This window comes from Nicotiana tomentosiformis, chromosome 6 (genome assembly GCF_000390325.3).
Source record: "Nicotiana tomentosiformis chromosome 6, ASM39032v3, whole genome shotgun sequence".
In the NCBI taxonomy this organism is placed as follows: domain Eukaryota; kingdom Viridiplantae; phylum Streptophyta; class Magnoliopsida; order Solanales; family Solanaceae; genus Nicotiana; species Nicotiana tomentosiformis.
The window spans coordinates 65,446,041-65,466,419 of record NC_090817.1 but is presented as its reverse complement, the minus strand read 5'-3'; the positions used below and the strand labels follow the sequence as shown (position 1 = coordinate 65,466,419).

Genomic DNA, 20,379 nt, shown 5'->3' with positions numbered 1-20,379 from the left:
CCAATTGGTTGGTTCGAGCCCGGAGAGGCTAGATTGTTGGGCACTGATTTGGTATGTGATGCTAAGGAAATGGTTAAGGTGATTCAAGAGCAACTTCGTACAGCTCAGTACAGACAGAAGATTTATATGGACCGGAAGGTTTGAGATGTAGCTTACATGGTGAATGAGAAGGCTCTTCTCCGAGTGTAGCCTATGAAGGGTATTATGCGGTTTGGGAAGAAGGACAAGTTGAGCCCAAGATTTATTGGCACGTTTGAGATCTTAGAGAGAGTTAGGGAGGTTGCTTACAGGCCTGCATTGCCTCGTAGCCTAGCAGGGGTACATCTGGTATTTCATGTTTGCATGCTTTAGAATTACCATGACGATAACTCACATGTCTTGGACTTTAGCACGGTGCAGCTTGATGAAAATCTGACCCACGAGGAAGAGCCAGTAGCTATTCTAGACCGGCAGGTTCGCAAGTTGAGATCCAAGAGTTTTCCTTCTAAGTGCAATGGAGAGGTCATACGAATGAGGAAGCTACGTGGGAGTCCGAGTCCAATATGCAAATTAGTTACCCCCGTCTTTTTACCAATCCAGATACTTTTTATGTCCGTTCGAGGACGAACGTTTCTTTTAGAGGTGAAAAATGTGATGACCCATAGGTCATTTTGATACTAGCTTTTATTTTCGTGTTTTGAGACCTTTGTTAGCTTCATTTGATATTTATTTATTTACGTGCATGGTCCGCATCGTTGTTCAAAAAACAATTCATAAATATTTGAAGAAAAAGTGATTTTAGGCTTAAAATTGGATTTGAGTTGATCACGGTCTACATTCTTGTTAAACGAACTCGGATCGGTGTTTAGACGATTCCGGTAGGTTTGTATGATATTTTTGGACTTGTACGCACGTTTGATTGGGATTCGGGATGACCAGAGCGCATTTTGGTGTGTTATGTGAAAAAATATAAAAAATAAATTTTCAAGTTGAAAGTCATGAGTATTGATGATCAATTCATGTTATTTGATGTTATTTTGATGAATTGAGGTAGTGAGAAAGTTTGTAGCATGTTATTATACTTGTGTGCATATTTGGTTTGGAGCTCGAGGGGCTGGGGTGAATTTCGGATGTGTATCAGATGAGTTTTGAATGATTTGAGATAGCTGGTGTGCTTCAGTTTCTGGTGTTGATCTGCAGGTCTCGCATTTGCGAGGATCTGTTCGCAAATGCGAACTCCGCTTTTGCAAAATCGAGCTCGCATTTGCGAAAATGGGCTGGGTTGGGCGGTCTTCGCATTTGCAAAGAGTTATTCGCAATTGTAGATACCACTGGATTGCTTTTGTGAATGCTTGGTCACTTTTGCGACTGGACAGCAGACTTAGTCAGGTTCGCAATTGTGAACCTTTGACCGCATTTGAGATGAAGGATTGTATCACAAATGCATTGTTTTTGTCACAGTTGCGACTTTAGCAGGTTGGGGGTATTGTTCGCATTTGCGACCAGTGTTTCGCATTTGCGATGGTCGCAATTATGAACAACAATTCGCAATTGCGATACCTACAACTCGGTAAAAGAGGGAAAATGGGACTTAGCTCATTTTACACCTTTTCTCAACCCTAAACACTCTAGAGGCAATTTTCTTTAGAGTTCTTCTTCCTAAAATCATTGGTAAGCAACTCTAATCCGCTTTCTTTCAATTCGCCATTACTTTTCATGAGTTTTTAACTCCAAATTTAGAATTTTTATGGTAGAAATTAGAGATTTGAGTAGAATTTAGGAATTTTATAAAATTGAGATTTAGACCTCAAATTGAGGTCGATTTCGAAACAAATTATATAACCGGGCTCGAGAGTGAATGAGTTATCGAATTTTAGTCTGAATCTCAGATTTTGACCAATTGGGCACGGAGTTGACTTTTTCAAATTCATCGATTGAATCTGTTTCATTCCTGGGTAGTTTCTAAAGCTTATTTTAAATTGTTTAAATAATATTTGGCTAGATTTAGTTGGTTTGGAGGCTTGTTCGAAAGGAAAAGCCGTGGTTGATTGTTGGGTTGGTTGCGCAAAGAGGTAAGTGTCGTGTCTATCTTTGACTTGAGGGAATTAGGACTTGATTAGATTATTTGATATTTGATTTATGTCCGGGGACGGCGTATATGCAAGGTGACGAGTGTATATACATGGTCACAAGTTAAGCATGCGGGTTGGAATATTTATTTATTATTTTTAATTATTTCATGCCTTCATTTAATCTATGTTATTACTTGTTAAATGCTTTAATTGTTACTTGCCTTTACTTGTTAAATTTATGCCTTTATCCGTTACATGCCTTAATTGCTAATTGTTTTCATGTATCTGTGTCTTTATTTATTGAATGTCTTTACTTGCTTATCGACCTTGTGTATTGTTAGATAACTACTTTGATCCATTTTATGTTTTTAATTATGTAATTCTTTTATTGCATTTTATCTGAGTTACGCCATAGTTAGTTGTAGATGTTCATTTATATTATTAATGTGTGGGATCGGGTTGCATGCCGCAACGGTTATTGGTATTATTATGTGGGATCGGATTACATGCCGCAACGGATATTGATATTATTATGTGGGATCGGATTGCACGACGTAATGGATATTGGTATTAATGTTTGGGATCGAGTTGCACGCCGCAACGATATTTATATATATTTATGGATCGGGTTACGTGCCGCAACAGAGATAACATATCTTACTGTGTTTAACTGTTGTTACTGTATCTGTGTTGAATTGAGAAGTTGAGCATAGGTGTTATTCTAGGGTCCTCTGTTATGTGTTTTCAGTTTCGGTTTTATATTGAATTCTTGTTTTTCCTCTATTTCTGCTATTATTTTATTTATATTCGCACGGCTTATAGTGAGTGCCTTGTTATAGCCTCGTCACTACTTCGTTGAGGTTAGGCTCGGCACTTACAGAGTATACGGGGTCGGTTGTACTCATGCTACACTTCTGCACTTCTTGTGCAGATTCTGGTGTTGGTCCCAGCAGCAGCTAGTAGAGGCTTGCTCGGATTAGCTTTTTACGGAGATTTGAGGTATAGCTGCACGACGATCGCAGCCCCTAAAGTCTCTTTCCTTAACTAGTTTTACTGTTTATTTCGTTTCAAACAGTTGTATTTTCATTCAGACATTTGATTGTAGCACTTCTAATATGCTCATGTACTTGTAACACCAGATTCCGGGATTTGATTAGTCAGCGTTTGAAGTTATTGTAATAATTTTGAATTTCTACAGCTTTATTTCTTATTAAACTATTTTTTAATTAATGTTAAAATGAGTAATTGTATATTAATATTGGCTTGCCTAGCGAGTGGACTTTACGCACCATCACAATCTTTTTTGGTCGTGACATATCGTTTCCAAAATTAAAACACGCGTCCTTTTTTTGTGGGAGGAGGGGCAGAGAAAGAGCATGTACTTAGGGAGCTTTCTACACATACTATTCAACAGAACATTATGAAAATGCAAATGTAGCGTTTTGCTTCTTGTCACAAGGAGAAAAGATGTAGCTTTTCCATGTCAATTCCTTATAGCCTAAAATAGTGATTATACAATGTTATTTTTTTAAAATTTTACTATATGTGTGTTGTTTCACATTGTCCACAAAGTGAAGGACTGGCATATAATGACGATATGGCAAGACGTAAAAATAGTTTTATTATGGTGAACAAGATACAAATAGTTTACTGGTATCAGTATAGTCTCCCAATAATTAAAAAAGTACAAATAAATGGTAGAATTGCACAAATAGTCTTCTCTTAGGTCACTTTTAAAATTGTGTGCTTTTCTTAAAAAAGTTTTGCAAATATAATCTCCTCCTTTTATCTGAAACTAGTCGATGGACTTATTCCAAATTTCCTGCTTTTCTTCGTTCTTCCATAGTTTTTGCACAAAATCAGTCAGGTATTCCAGACTTGTCCCAGGTAGGTACTACTTCTACTGATTGTGTACAATATGACTTACATTGTGAAGAGTTAATTTCCGTTGGTGGTAAATGGCTAAAATTTCAATCAAAGACATCTTTATAGTGCTTTCCAATCATCAAATTAATAGTCGTTATTCGTTTTGATACTTGCGATAAATACGGAAACGTGAGTAATGAAGCTTACCAGTGATCAATTTATAGTCGTCAATTTCTGCGCGTCATCCTACACATTTTCAGTATACATTTTGTACATATTCAAGATGAAAAAAAAAAGGAGAAAAAAAAGAAGAAAAAGTGTCGATTTCCAAAGATAAAGATAGAGGACAAAAATGAAAAGAAAAGAGTACGTGTAACGCTGGGAAACCAGAGAAGAGGGCCAACGCCACACGAAGCCAGCACCAAATATCTCTCCAGCCAATGGCTGTTAACTTCTCTCCTGTACCCGATATCCAGAATCACCGCCTCTCCTCCCGTTATTTTCCACCAGTACTTTCTCATTTTTCGATCATTCTAATAATTCAACAAATTACAAACCAAAAACAAAGAAATACAGTATCATTTCGGTTAGCAACATTCTCAAAACAATATTTTCACTCTCACACACACTCACTCACACTGTTGGGTGCAACTGCTAAATTCAGGTACAATAAGCTGAACAGATCACTTGAGATCTTCATACTACTCATGTTTGATATAATATTTGATTTGATTATTCTTAGTTCCTCTCGTAATGATCGCCTTGCACGTTTCCTCGTTGTTGCATTCTCTTTTGTGTTTCAGTACAAATATGTTACCATGTTTATAATAAGAAGTATGCGTAATTAATTATTTTCTAGTTGTTGCACACGTTCATAAATTATTGGTGTTCAACTTTATTCAAACTTATATATTTTTACGTTAATTCTATTCATGAATCATGACAATGCGTTTTAGCAATTTGTTCATGTCTTACCTGTTTGTGTATTGTGAAATTTCTTTTATGAATTCCACTTAGTGAACTAGATGATTAAGAATTCTTAGCACAACTTGATTTTTCCTGCTTCCTGCACCTAACTGGTTTAGGAATAAAAATGAGCAGAGATTTCCTTCTGTCGCCCTTTTTATAGGTGTAGGGAAGCATGGTGAATCTCCTACTTCCTGCACCTAACTGGTTTTTCCTGTTTTCATTTCTCATCCTAAAGAAAATTAAACAAGTTGATTAGTCAGCAAAACTCGCGCATAACTAATTGATTGTCCGAATTCTCTGCTTACTATCCTTATTTTAGAAACTAATTCACTCTTTTGTTATAGCTTGACAAGTGGGAGATAAATTCAAGAAACAGCCTGGTCATCAGCTGATATGGTTGGAATTCAGCTATCTTGTTAAGCGCCGTGTAGTAGTCTTGGCTTTTAGAAAGTCATAGCCCTCATGATGGCCATTATTGGACTCAGTGCTGGAAACAGAATCCTAAGCTCTTCCTTCTATTATTCTGATCTTACTGAAAAGTTTTGTGTCAGTGATCATGCTTTGCCTTGCCATCACTTTCCTTCTCCTAAGAATGTGATCAATGCTAAGAACTCATCTAATTATAGCCCTAGTTATGTTTCCAATCGGAAAAAGCAGTCCGTTAAGGCTCTTAAAGAGCATGTAGATATTGCATCTAATCGTGATTCCGATACGGAGCCATGGGTTCAAATGTTCAAACAGTTGCAGAATGGCAGCTGCAGCGAAGAAGATTCGGTGCAGAATGGCAGCTGCAGCGAAGAAGATTCGGTGGAGGTTCTTCTGCTGCTGCAGAAATCTATGCTTGAAAAGCAATGGAATCTTTCAGCTGAGAAGGCAATGACAAATGAAAACAACTGTAAGAAGAAGATGCAGATCACTTGTTCAGGGACGTCTGCTAGGCGGAGGAGAATGGATACGCGCAAAAGAGATCTACTTCCAAAAAATTCAGCCACATCAGATAGTTCAAGCAAGCGACTGAGATCTGTTATCGGTCCAGAGCTACTACAAAACCGTTCAAAAGGTTACATAAATGGTGTAGTAGGCCAAGAATTGCTGACACACACGGAAGTGGTGCAACTATCCAAAAAAATCAAATTTGGTCTTTATTTAGAAGAGCAGAAATCCAGGTACCGCGCTCTCAACTCCATCCATGATCCAACTCTACCACCCCTACTTTCTCAAACATTGTATGAGACTTTAGTAGTGAAAATGACTATAAAGAACTTAAGAAAATTTGTAGAAAGAGTGAAATGAACTATGAAAGAGAACTGTATGAATTACCCTCTTATGTTTTACCCACTAGAAACACACAGGTTAATCCCTCTTCTCAAATACCCACCAAACATTTTGTTCCCAAGATTCTCCAACTATGCTTTATACATTTTCCTAAATACATCTCTTTCACAATTTTGGAGGTCAAATTGCTACGAATGTTATTGTAAAGCTTGAAACTCAATATAAAAAGTTGTTATGCCCTTGTGAATGTTGGGATTGAACCACATTTAAGCCGGTGTTATGTTGCCAGTGTTTACTAGCTTCCTTATCTAATAAAAAATGGAGTAAGAGGTAAATAAAAAAATTGGAGGCGGAATGCTGGAGAAGAAATGGTACTTTGCTTCATTATGTACACCTCTGTGTTTAGATATTCTAGAGAACTCCTTACTTCCCAAAGGGAAAATGTTAATAAAATTGGAGGTGATGTGTTGGACTGGGATTTTCAGCTACACTTTGAAAGTTTCTTCTGTTTTTTTTATCCAATGACTTCCATCGACATGTTCTAGAGATGACTTACCCAGCTTGTTTAATACATGGAAAATTTTAGGCTGAAGGAAAGATTGGGATGTGAACCTTCTGACGATCAACTTGCGATTTCCTTGAAAATATCTCGTGCTGATTTACGATCTACATTAATAGAGTGTTCCTTGGCTAGAGAAAAGCTTGCGATGAGCAATGTTCGTCTTGTCATGTCAATTGCACAAAGATATGATACCAACGGTACTGAAATGGCTGACCTCATTCAGGTAAGTGTTTACTGTATGAACAAAAGTTACAGGTGCAGAACTTCTTGCACTTGTGCATTGGTCAATAGACTGTAAAATGAAAATTGCCACTTCTTAAGGAAAATTCCTTCATTTGCATGTAGGGGGGCCTTATTGGACTACTTCGTGGAATAGAGAAATTTGATCACTCAAGAGGATTCAAAATCTCAACTTATGTTTATTGGTGGATTCGTCAGGTGAGGTCACCATGTAGTTTTTGTTTTTTAGTTTTTTCTAGAACAGCGCAAGTTTGTAATATCATGATGACCATTCATTTCCTTTTCCCCCAATTCTCAGGGCGTCTCCAGAGCATTAGTTGAGAACTCACGAACCTTAAGATTGCCCATACATCTACATGAAAGACTGAGTTTGATCCGTAATGCAAAAATCAAGCTTAAAGAGAATGGAATAACTCCATCAATCGAGGTAAGTTCTGTCAAAATGAATTGATCAGCATCATATTCTGAATGTTGCTTACAAAGTTAATTGTAAAATATTACACTTTCTTCTAATTTGCTTGTGCTACTCCGGAACTATCAGAAAATAGCTGAGTGCCTTAACATGTCCCAGAAGAAAGTCAGGAATGCAACTGAGGTATGATTATCCTATAGTAGCTTTTAACATTTCCAGTTCATGTTGTATAAAATTGCTTCTAAAATGTTTCTTCTTCTAGGCAAGCAGCAAGGTGTTTTCACTTGATAGGGAAGCATTTCCCTCTTTAAATGGACTTCCTGGAGAAACACTTCACAGCGTAAGTTCAAACCCAAATCTTTGCGAAATGTCTAGATTTGAGTTTGACAGCTTCTGGATTTACTAAATAATCCAAGACTGCTGGCATCCCCAAATTGTACATATTAACTTTCTTACAGATATTTTGATTTGATAACTAAGGACATTGGCTATTACAAATTTAAGATTCAACTTCCATAGATTTAAGATAAACTATTACCGTAAAATTATTAGTTACTACTTAGCAGAGAGATATACAATGTTGACAACACTATAAGTATATTTTGTGGCATCACCCAGAGTAGGGGAAGACTTAAGTACTATCAATCTACTGGAAATATTTGAACCCAAACCCCCCCCCTCCCCCCCTCCCCCCAAAATCACGGGAGGTGAAAGCCTGGGTGGATGAATTTATGGGGAGAAAAAACCAATACCTTAAGGTTTTAGGCCTTTTTTTAGCCATTTCTTCATCACTGACTAATGTTTCATAGCTTTCTTTCTTCTGCAGTACATTGCTGATAATCGCCTGGAGAACATCCCGTGGCATGGAGTTGATGAATGGATGCTCAAGGTACATTTTATCATAACAATCCTCAGAATTTATTATTAAATATTGAATATATGAATGGTATTTAGTAAGATACTTGTGATCATAAATCTATGAATTTTAACAAAATCAAACTTCTGAGGTATTTGTTTCCTGTTATCCCCTCCCTCAAATTACGGATGAATTAGTATTGGTTGCGCCCTGGTAGATGCATGCCTGAAAGATTCGTAGTGGCAATTAGCTCTAGTATTGTAGCATTATCTCCCTGAGATGAGTCTTTCCTCCTTGAGTCAAAATAAGGTTCAATATCAATACATCAAGTCATAATGATGGTTAATTTCCGAATCATAATTTCGTGCAGGAAGTATGATCTTGGCACATATTCCTTGTACCTTTAGATCATTATATTTGATAGTGGCGCTACAATGAAATCTTGTTCTCTTGAAGTCCCTTCTTTCTGTGTTGCTGTGTTTTTTCTCTTCTAGAACAACTATAACTGTGGTTCAATCCCAAATTAGTTAGGGTCATGTTTATGAATTGTCGTTAACCCTATCACTTCATTTAGATCCATAGTAATCCAATATTTGAAGATTTCTCTACATTTAATCCATAGTAATCCAATGTAGCGCCAGAAGTTCTCTACATTTTCTGTTCTCATACAAATCTCTAACATGACTAATGGAATCCTAGTAAACTAAACCTGAATCACAACTAAACGTATAGTTTATAAGGATCTTTTTCTTCCATTGTGCATCGTTTTGTGCTAAGTTTGCATGATTCCAAGACAATGTAGGTCTTGCTAGACAACTTCCTTCCATGTTTTTTCCTGGTTTTTCTCTTCTCATCTCAGGGAAAGAAGGCTTGATATATTTTAATGCTCTATTAATTTCGCAAGGCATGTACATTACTACACAATGGTAGTAAGGATAACACACCAACTTATAGGTCAAATTTGGGTCAAAGGGTAAGATGATTCATGTGAGTCTCTATCGTGCTTTGACCTACCTACCTACCTATGCTTTCCATTGAATGGGCGTCCGCTGGTCTTACCTCTTTCTATGCTGCATTTTTTTCCTCTCTTATTATTTATCAAGATGTGAACTTGAAATGTCTCAGAGAGTAAACGGCTTAATGTGTCAGAGTTCTCTATGAGTTATGCAAAGCATGAGTGTAACTATGAATTAATGGCAATGAATATGTTTCGACTATGGTCAAAATTGTTCAGAGGACAAAATTGTACCTTTTGGAATATATTCATCATGTGCTTCTATATACTCATGTAAAAATGCAAGAGAACACTTCTGAGGTTCATTTGTGTATAACTTCTGGCTTCTTCTGAATTCATAGACAGCTGGTGAAGAAATCATTACTGATTTTATATGTTTTACAGGATGAAGTAAACAACCTCATCTCTTCAACTCTTAGAGAACGCGAGAGAGAGATTGTCCGACTGTATTATGGTCTAGACAACGAGTGTCTTACCTGGGAGGATATTAGTAGAAGGTAAGAGTCATAATAACATTGGTTGTTTACTACTTTCCAGTGGATATTACTTTTCACATCAAGACTATGGCCTCATACAGCAGGTTATGTTGATCGAGAACCTATTTTTGAACAGAGTTCTAGTTAACATGATTCTTTAGAATGCTTATCGCACATATTCTTAGTAGCTCGTTTTCATGGGGTATCTGTATTTTAGAAGTGTGTTGCTTCATTCTTCTTTTATCTCTTGGAAGATAAAAAAAGAATATCATCAGATTGGCATAATCAACCATGTTAATTCTGAGAATGAATTTAGTCAGTAGTTAGCTAAGGATAAAGAAAAAATGTACATGTCTAAATTTGTAAGAAGCATCAATTTAAACGTGATCTGAAAATTTTATAGCAGTGAAGTTTCTTATTATGTAGACATTTTGTCGACTGATATATCTATATGTTGAACAGTTGTTCTAAATGCTATTTTTCGTTCTTTACAGGATAGGTTTGTCCAGAGAAAGGGTCAGGCAGGTTGGATTAGTTGCACTTGAGAAATTAAAACATGCTGCCAGGAAAAGACGATTAGACGCAATGTTGGTTAAACATTGAGTACGCTTGCTTAAGACCAAACTACAAATGAAGTGTACATAAAATGAAAGGAAACTTGCATCTCCAATTATTTTCCTGATGACGAGAACAGATAAAGATCTAAGGGACCTTCTTCACCATCAGACGAGTCAGAAAGATGTAGTGAAGATTTTTGTGCATCATCCTTAATTAAAAAAAAAAAAAAATACTTTAGGATGTGTCTCTGTTTATTGAGATAGGAGATAGTGTAAAGCAGATACTGTATATATGTTCTTTGTATTGACTTCTTTCATACACTTGATGTGATAATGTCCATTGACTTCTTCTATGTTAATTTTACTTTGTACATTATATTAGTAAAAAAATTTGGTAGAGAATATTTTACATCAAAGTGAAAACGTGAAAAGTTAAATGAATTTGAAATCTTGAAAAAACATTAGTGAAATTGGGTCAACATTTTGAATATAAATGGGACAGAGCAGTTCCGAGTATGTTCCTATTTGCACAAAGTAGCATTTAGTATGCACGTGTTGCCACTTGATACAAAGATGTCTTCTATTCAGATCAAAACTTTGAGCTGTTGGCATGAGTTGCCACTTGATAAAATCCAGAGGGATAGCCGACTAATTTCCTCGGAGATATTGATTTGGGGTTTGCTGTAGATAATACTCCATTAAGCATTGCCCCTTGCAAAGGAAAGTTATTAGGATACTTTCAATTACTTTACCCTAACCAGTCCCAGATATAATTTAAAAAAGAAAAATAGAGTACCCTTCCAACAAGAGTAAAGAAGACGATCAAATCATTTCATTTGCATTCTTAAATTCTACAAATATCAAATTTATGTATTTCGTAACCATATTTCCCTCCAGCTTCATTCAAAGCTCTTCAAATTTGTTTCTCCTCTACGACCCATAGCTACACAAGCAACACTTGTATACATTTTAAAACCGTCCCGTTTATCTAATTTTACAAGCTACACAAGCAAAACCTGTATACATTTTAAGTTATCTGCCCCTAAAGGAAGTTACAGTTTATACTTTGCATTCTACAAGGTTCCGTGGCGTGGTGAAAATCTCAAAAAAAAAATATAGAGATCGTAGTCCTTATTCTTACAAACAAGTTGACTATAGTACATGGCAGAGATTACACATTGGCTCACAAGCAGTAATCTAGCTTGTAGCTCTAAAACAACATGATTAGGCATGTCCTAAATTAGGTTTAAAGGAAGAAAAGAAAAACTTGGTCAAATTCCTCTGGATGCCTATTGGCTGAAAGCAAACATTTGCTATTCAGTATCTTGGTAAACAGATTAGTAGTTAACTATGATGACTCCTTCATTCAATGTCATCAATCCAGTCACCATATATTTTACTAATCTTATCGGGGCCTTTCCATTTTTGAAAGAACCTTTGGCCAGGCCTCTCAACTATGCTACTCGGCCTTTGTACCTGAACACCCTGCCCTAGATGATAAACATCCGTGTGGAGCGCTGAAATGGTTGAGGGCACTGTACTTTCCGTTGTCTTAAATGAACTTCCTGCCTGCTTTAAATCTGGAGGAACAAAAAGAGAATCTTTGCCTTCTGTTTCAACAGGTCCTCCACCAAATCTGTTCAGTTCTGTCACAAAATAGCAAGAGTTAGTATTTTGCACACGATCAACGGAACATCCAACATAATTTTGTCGTCTAGTCCAATGAAACCCAACAGCTTTAGCTAAGGTAAAAGAAGACATCCAAATAATTAACTGAAAGATTGCCAAACAATTAGATATTTAAAAGCTAAGTTGCTCCGACTCGGCAGTTTAGGCGCCGCACCCGTGTCAACACGACACTAGTATGGGTGTGGGTATGAGATCCGTACCGGATTTGGTCAAACAATTTTGGGTACTTTGACCATGAGAAACGAAAAAATTCGAGACAAGATACAATTTAATTCCTGAAATCAGAACAAAAACTAGAATAAATTTGAAGAAAATAGCATATCTTATCTAGGAAAGCAATCATTTACTTATCTACAACTTGAGAATAAAAAAGAATTCACACTTCACAAGCTATGCGTAAGTATTCCACAAAATTTCTCATAATTTAGAGAGTTTTTTATTTTTTTATTTTTTTGAATTATTTTTAGCCGGATCCCCACACCTGTATCCGTACTAGGATCTGTATCCCCGAATCTTAGAATTTACATCACGATCGATCCGACCTCTATATCCGCACCCGTGTCAGACACCCGCACCCGTGTACGAGCAACTTAGTTTAAAAGCCCTAGCATATAGGTTTCAATTGTGCAGAATCCCTTTACCCTAAATCGCATTCATCACAAAAAAAAAAGGAATCCCTTAACCCTAAAACATAATATCTCATGCAGGTCTCTCCACTACAAAACCAAAGTCAGTTCTAATTTCTAATAGTACCGACTTTAAATCAGCATTCAACTGCTTCACTGACGCTTCGTATGGTTCTTTTAATAGTACAATCCAACCATGATTATGTCTGCATTTTAGCGAAATTTATGATGTTGATACCAAAAAGCTCTTCCTGTTACACAGTTGTCAGTACAAAAACATTGGCATTAAACATACACCATCAAGTTCCAGTACATTTCTGTTTTCTTCTTCCTTTTTTTGAGGAAAAAAAAATAATTGGTATTTAGTTCCTTCACCTGGAAAACAGTAATCTATAATGCTTAACTTGCTGTCCAGAATAATCTAATTTCTAAGATATTTCACAATTCCTGCTGAAGCTGCTAGATTCTTACACATCCAAGGTCTTATGACTCTTTGCAAACTTCCAATTAACCTTTCTGTCCAACTCCTTCTACTGACCTTATTCTTCAAAATCTTCATTTAGAAATTCATTCATGTCCTTGCAGCTGATCTACCAAATAACATGATTTAGAAATTCAATTTCATCCACTTTATCTTTCTTTTTTGGGGATATAATAAGCTCCACTCCCCAACCGAGGAGCACACAATGCCTTTTTCCCACTTTGCTCCCTAAACTCGTATCCAAAATCGTGGTTGGGTGTTGAGAACTCTTTCCACTAGGTTATCACTCCTTTTTATCAATTTCATCTAACTTATACAAAAGGAAGAAAAACTTGATTTCATTCTGAATTAACCTATATACAACAAAATGCATCAATGGAGAATAATGAATACCATACCATTTGGAGTTACTATTCCTTTCCCTTGTTTTTGGATAAGTACATGTTCAACCATCATTTCTCTTTTTTTCTTTGATAAACTAATATCTCATTGATGTTGTGGCGAAGCACCCCGTAAACAAGACGTATACCAAAAATTAGAAAAGCTACAAAATGATATGTTTCTCTAATCATTTAAACACATAGGGAACTCATGGGTGCACCGTAAATTAATAAATAATAAGAGGAATGCCCTAATCTGAGATAAGTTGTATATTATCCCTTTGACACAGGTATTTATTAAAGCCTTAGAGCCCGTTTGGCCAAGCTGCCAAAATCTGCTTATTTTGAAAAGTACTTTTTTTCAGAAGTACTTTTTTTAGTACTTTTGAAAAAAAAACTGTTTGTGTTTGGCCAAATTCATTTAAGAAGTATTTTTTGCAACATTTGGTAAACAAATTGTATTTGGCCAATCTTTTTAAAAAGTACTTTTGAGTGTCAAATTACCAAAAAGGATAGTACCAAGGTCTTATAATTCTTTTAAATAGAAAAATGAACTTACATATCTATCATAAGAGACTTTTATTATTATTTTATTTTATTTTATTAAAATATAAAATATAAAGTAAACAAACATATTACAGATTTAAATCAATTTTACATATATAGTTATACCAAAGCATATGATATTATCTAGTATAATTATTATTGTTATATAATGATTTGAATAATTAAAATACATCATTCAGTATAAATTAGAAGTCTATCCACAAATTACTATATATTGATAATCCATCATGAGATAATAAGTAAAGTCACTCACACATGATAATATTTCTCAACAATTTCATCTCTACTTCTATCACACAACGCCTCCATAGTAGTAGAAGACTTGCCTCGCATTTCTAAAGGAATATCAGAAGGCTCATCTCCTTCATCAATCTCTGCAGTAATTTCTTCATTAGCATAATAGTTGAATTCTTTATCGGTAGAAGAATGTCGTCGGATGAAATTATGTATAGCCATGGTAGTTGTAACTAGATAATTCTGAGTGTCAAACTTGAAAGATGGTATTGAGCATAAAATAGAAATAATTTTAAATATATAAAATAAATCATAAAATAAATAGTTAAGTATGTTTAAACTAATTCAAAAGGAGTAACTAATTATTAACAACACATAATGTATAATTTATTTATTTTTAAAATTTAAATTTAAAAAGAAACTAATTATTACCTAACCTTACTAACTTTGTCATAAATTGCCAATTGGCCTATTGTGAGGCTGTCACTTGACTTAATGTGGATACATTTTCTTCTTCTTTTAATAATATATAGATAGATTATGCAATGCAATTGTAAATTTATTACCTATTTGTAGGTCATTTTCACAAATTAGATTTGATAACTGTTTTAAAGATTCGGGAACTAATAGCATATAATAGAAGAAATTATAAATGATTATTTGTAGGAAGAGAATTGATAATCCAAAGAAGGATGTAGATAATTTGCTTTAGTGTGAAAAAAGAAGAAGATAATTTGGAAAGTTACAAGACATTACACAAAGAAAAAATCAAAAATAAGAAAAGTCAATATAGAATTTGGAAAGTTACAATATGATTCATATATATAATATCTTTAATTTTAATAGAATGGTAAAAACTAAAAACAAAAATAAAAAGAAAAAACTTAAATTAGTAAGGGATAATTTGAAAAATATAAATTTATGATAAGGATAGTTTTGTCATGAATAAATTAATTTTCTACTTCTGATTCTGCTTCTTGGAAGAAGCTAAAATTTTCTGCTTCTGCTACTGGCCAAAAGTACTTCTCTGTATTGGCCAAACAACTCAAATTTTTTAAAAAGTACTTTTTTGGGGAAAAAAAGTACTTTTGGCCTCCCAGAAACTTGACCAAACAGGCTCTTTAGTCTATGTAAAGTCGTACATGTTCACCCAATATTCTATCCACATCAATAAAAATGCAATGAGTTTGGTGGGAAGGCATTCAACAGATGGCCTCATCTATAGAAATATTGATAAAAGACAAAGACAAGTTTAGTTATTAACCAAACTAGTCGAGAGCAAGAAAATTCAGGTTATTTTGAGAAGTGCTTTTTTTTCAAAAGTACTTTTGGTGAGAAGCATTTTGTGTTTGGCTAATTCACTTGAAAAGCACTTCTAAGCAGCAATTAGCGTTTGGCCAAGCTTTTAAAAAATGCTTCTAAGTATATTTCTTTCAAAAGTGCTTTTCAAAAAAGCACTTTTGGAGAGAAACTACTTTTTTCTACTTCTCCAAAACTACTGCTGCTTCAACTCAAAAATACTTTTTTTTCTTCTAAAAGCTTGGCCAAACACTTCAACTTTTGAAAAAAGTTGCTTTTGGTTTTGGAGAAGCTTGGCCAAACAGGCTACTAGAATGGAACCCCCAACAATCATACCCATCAAATGACTAATCTTCTATCTATCCAACAACTGGATTGTAGAAAAGCGTGTTCCCTGATTTCCTTTTCCCACCAAATTTCACAACATTCTCTGATTATTGCTTCATAGGTTGTAAGACTCCCGTAGGTGTAGCAGAGAGGTTACAAGAGAGGTAAATGCTTCCCTTGTTGTCATCAAAGTTTAAAAGGGTTTGCTAGTTTGTGGCTTCAATAAAAGAGGAGACAGAGTTGCTGGGGAAGTGGTGGTGAGCATAACATAAGAGAAAAAGAGATTCTAAAGTTGTAGGAACTGATTGAAAGATAGATCAAATTAGAGCAACATTACTATTGTGCTTTCACTTTTTTTTATTGATAACCGGAGAAATTGCAGAGGACTAGTGGCGCACAGTTTGAAATTCGATGGATAATGGGCTCACCCCTTACAATTCTCCACTTAAATACCAAGCTTTGTCTACAGCAAGGTTCAAAACCCGTGATGTGCGCCAAACCTACACATCAACATGTTGCACTCCTACCACTAAATTAAAACCCAAGGGACTACTACTACTACTGTGCTTTCACAAAAAATTCGTTGTTAAAGTTCCTCGCCAGATACTCAAGTTTGGATCATTTCACAGATAACTACAGAAGGGCAAATATAAAATTCCCATTTTCCATGAAAATGAACATAGAAATTGACAAAATCTTCTCAAAGTGAACATACTACAAATCTCTTCAGTATTGCACTCTTCTTCAAAGTTCTACCTTTTTATTTTATTTTATTTTTATATGAAGTACTCTTCTTGTAATCTTCTTTCAGGGTGCTGCCTTTGAGTTATTTCAAAATAAATTACTTCCAATATATTTTACACCACCTCATCATTTACACAAACCGAATGCTACACGAAAAAGCTAATAAGCATGTCACTTAAAGTTAGTTCTCCCTTTTATACAGGGGCAAAGGTCAAAGACTCTAGAGCCTTATCCCCAAATAAAAAAGGTCAGAGACTCGAGAAATTTGATCAATCTTCTCAGTTATACCAATCTTAATATGGATAGTTGTGTTATAACATGTGGCATCACAGAGTACTAAGAGACTGGTTTACCTGAACCAAACTGGTGGAAGTCTGGTCCCATCTACTAAAACGGTATATGAAATCCTTAAACTATTGATAAGTTCAGCTACTTCATAAGTATCGAAGTCATTCAATATTGAACACAGGAAATTCAGTCTCTTTGCTGAGTACTTACAGCTTGTTCGATTTTCAAATTCCCTTTTAGACTTTTAAGATAAGATGATAAGATAACTTGCTTTCCGCCATAGAAGATAAAGGGAACCTTAATACACTTATCAACTAGCATTTTCACCTAAATGAAATTTAACCAAGCAGATCAATATCCCAGCAAGCCAAAATCAATCATAAATCATCAATCTTCACCATTCTCACTGTAAACATTAAAATCACATCTCCCTATACTAGAAATAAGCAAAAACTAAGATCCATACCTGCCACACCATGAGCAAAATGACACTTGCTGCCAAATGGGCAATAACCAGTAGTCTCCCACTTATTACAAATTCTCGTCTTCCAGTTTGAAGGCTTTAGCGTTGTTCCAGTAGCATTATTACCAAATCCACCAACAGTAGGAGTCACACTTATAGCAACACTTTCTCTAGCTCGTGATTGTTCATCGTGAAGGAAAGTACAACTATCTCCATAAGGACATCCTTCTTCAGTGTAGAACTTCTTGCAATGCCTCCCTTTAGCGGACCTTTGAGACTCCCCGCGCAAATCAGGAGAAGTCAATATTGGTATCTGGTGTTCTTCTCTTGGTTCCACAGCCAGTACTCCTCCTGCTCCTCCTCCCCGCTCACTTTCATGTGCAGCTACTATGTCTTGCCAATTAGGAGGTGGTTTTCGAAGCTCCTCTATTCCATGAGCGAAGTTACAATTAGTAATGTAGGGGCAGACACCCGCACGGAACTTACAACACAATTTAGTTTTATAGAACATCTTTCCGATTGCTTTAGAGCTACTGGTAACAATATCGCGGGGATCTAAACCTTGCACATTCCTAGATTTCTTGTTGGGAGGCTCACTCCCAGACCGGTTCTGGGAATTGGAAGAAGTTTCATTACTGTTCCAGGCTCTATAATCATCCTCAGTAGCCCAAACCGCCTGGTCGGAAAAATTAGGACCCCAACTGCCAAAACCACCACTACTGGCAGCTGAATCTTGGATCATATTCCCTACAGCAAAACCAGCTTCACCCATAAAATCCATCAAAACAGCAGATCTGACCACCCAAGAGGTTCAATTCCCAAAACAGACAAAATGACATACAAAAACAAGAAAGCTCAAACTATGGCAAAGAAAATTTACACACTGACAATAGCTATACCTCTAAAACTATACTACCCAAAAGAATGAGAAAAAACGAACCTCAAGCCAACAAAAACATCACAGCCCACTTAGTGGCCAGGAAGGAAGAGAAAGAGGGGGGGAAAAAGTTACTAAATTTAGAAACTTTACTTATGAAAATAAGGGGTTGGAAGCTAAAAATCCTACCTTTTTCAATTGGTGAATAGCTACGGTAGTACAATGTAAGCTTTCGCCAAGCGACCATGCCTAATTCAAATTGCATAAAGAAAAAGTATAGTACAACAAGTAATTAAACAAGAAAAAAAGAAGATTAACTACCTCGTTCTAAAATACAATGTCAATTCAAAACCCTAAGTTTTAGTAAAAGAACACAAATTAGGGAATTGGAGTTAGTGTTATCCAAATGATTCTTGTAAAGGAAAGGAGCAGTTAATTGAAGTGACTTCAGATAAGGAAACAAAATCTGGAGACTAAAATTGCATTTTACAGAGATCAGATTACGGGTATCGTGTTTTGCTGGTCGAAAACGAGAGGAAAAGGAGGGATGGTGGTGGGTCCCCTCGTCATTGCCCCTTATCTCCTCAAAGACCGACGCAAGAGGAGCTTACCCAGTTACTCCATCCGTTTTAGAAATATTGGAAGGGATTCGAAGTACATAATTAAATCTTCTGATTTTTTATTTCAATTGAAATTTTGATTTAAAAAAAATACATAATATAAGATAAAAATTATGAATGGAAGTATCCCTTGAAACCCAAGAATGTTGTTTAGTAATCAACGATGAGAACCATGAAATCTCATGTTAAAATTCGGATGAAAATAAATATATTAAGTAATTTTTTTCGATTTGTACAAGCCTGAGATAAAATTACCCAATACTTTTACTGATGTGAGACAGTGGTGTTTACCCGTAAAACGGTACAGTTGAATTTGTTACGTGGTTTATATACAAGCGAACTGATTTGATCCAAAATGATAAATAAATTGGATTAAAAATAAGAATTAGCGTTAAAATCAAAGGAAATGGCAGGCTTGGCTCCAGCAGCAATACTTCCGACGACATAAATAAGAGCAATATAAAACAGAAAGTAAAGTTGTATTATTTAGTTTGAGAATAGAATGTAGCATAAGTTTTGCCAGAGATTTTGTGTCCTTACAATGGTTGTTGAAGCTATTATTTATAGTTATACATATGAAACAAGATCCTAGGATCAAGCATCTCTTAAATGACAATGAAGGGGGTCATTGATGAATATGTAATGGCAGGCTATGAATGCTAAAATTCTCTGCAACGACTGCCTATTTAATACTAGAGAATATTCTTCATTAAATGTCATATGGTGACAAACATTCAACTCGCTCACGTTGATCGTGTTTCTCTCGGGGTTTATCCGGTGTCAACTGCAGTTGTTGTTCCCGGTCTTGGTTCTCACTCGATTTGTCTTTCATCTATCTCTGATTCCATGTGTCACGCTATCATTCGATCATTTAATACGAACCAATTTTACCCTATACAGATAGTCCTCCTGCTTTCCAATGACATATCTTTGTGTCACCGAGAAGTTGGTGAAGATTCCTTTCTTAGTGGAAAATTTTTCTAAAGCCTTCTGAACACTCTCTGACGCTTGATAGGATGCACGTATACTCGCATTTAATACCCCGAACACATGTTGCCCCACGATTTAGCAATGTTTTTGCCGGTTCTCGAGGTAATCATGATCACAATTTTTGACGTTTATATCTATACTTATACTCATCATATTACCTCTTTTACTTCCAAAATTTTCATAAGTTTCTTGCCCTCTATGTACTTAACCTTCTTCTGCTTTCATCTCTTTTTGATTTTCTTCAAAACTTCGTCGCTTTCTTGTTATTATGGCTTCCTTTACTGAATCTTTTGAGAACTCTGGTCTTCTCTTCGGTGGATGCCCGAAGAGAAGCAATGATAAAGAGGTTGATGTTGATGTTGATCCTCCTACGGCGAGTACTATCATACCCAAACACTTGAGCACTATTAACGACTTCCAAGAGAAGTTCCCTTCTGCGAATCCTCGAACTTGGGCTGTTAGCAGTTATCCCTATTTTATTTTCCCTTCCAGTATTCCTACTGTGAAGGATGATT

General features: G+C 35.7%; 2 protein-coding genes across 2 annotated transcripts; one reads left to right on the top strand and one right to left on the bottom strand.

The window, feature by feature from the left end:
• Nucleotides 1-4,378: 4,378 nt before the first annotated feature.
• LOC104119752 (RNA polymerase sigma factor sigA-like) lies at nt 4,379-10,638 on the top strand. Its single transcript, XM_009631330.4, has 10 exons — nt 4,379-4,581; nt 5,231-6,052; nt 6,748-6,946; nt 7,069-7,161; nt 7,262-7,390; nt 7,505-7,558; nt 7,638-7,715; nt 8,202-8,264; nt 9,631-9,743; nt 10,217-10,638. Exons 2-10 carry the CDS (start codon nt 5,349-5,351, stop codon nt 10,323-10,325), a joined length of 1,542 nt encoding a protein of 513 aa, XP_009629625.1. The 5' UTR covers nt 4,379-4,581; nt 5,231-5,348; the 3' UTR covers nt 10,326-10,638.
• Nucleotides 10,639-11,281: 643 nt separating this feature from the next.
• LOC104119750 (zinc finger CCCH domain-containing protein 12-like) lies at nt 11,282-18,887 on the bottom strand. Its single transcript, XM_009631328.3, has 2 exons — nt 17,381-18,887; nt 11,282-11,925 (listed from the first exon to the last, which is right to left on the bottom strand). Exons 1-2 carry the CDS (start codon nt 18,156-18,158, stop codon nt 11,642-11,644), a joined length of 1,062 nt encoding a protein of 353 aa, XP_009629623.1. The 5' UTR covers nt 18,159-18,887; the 3' UTR covers nt 11,282-11,641.
• Between the last annotated feature and the right edge of the window lie 1,492 nt (nt 18,888-20,379).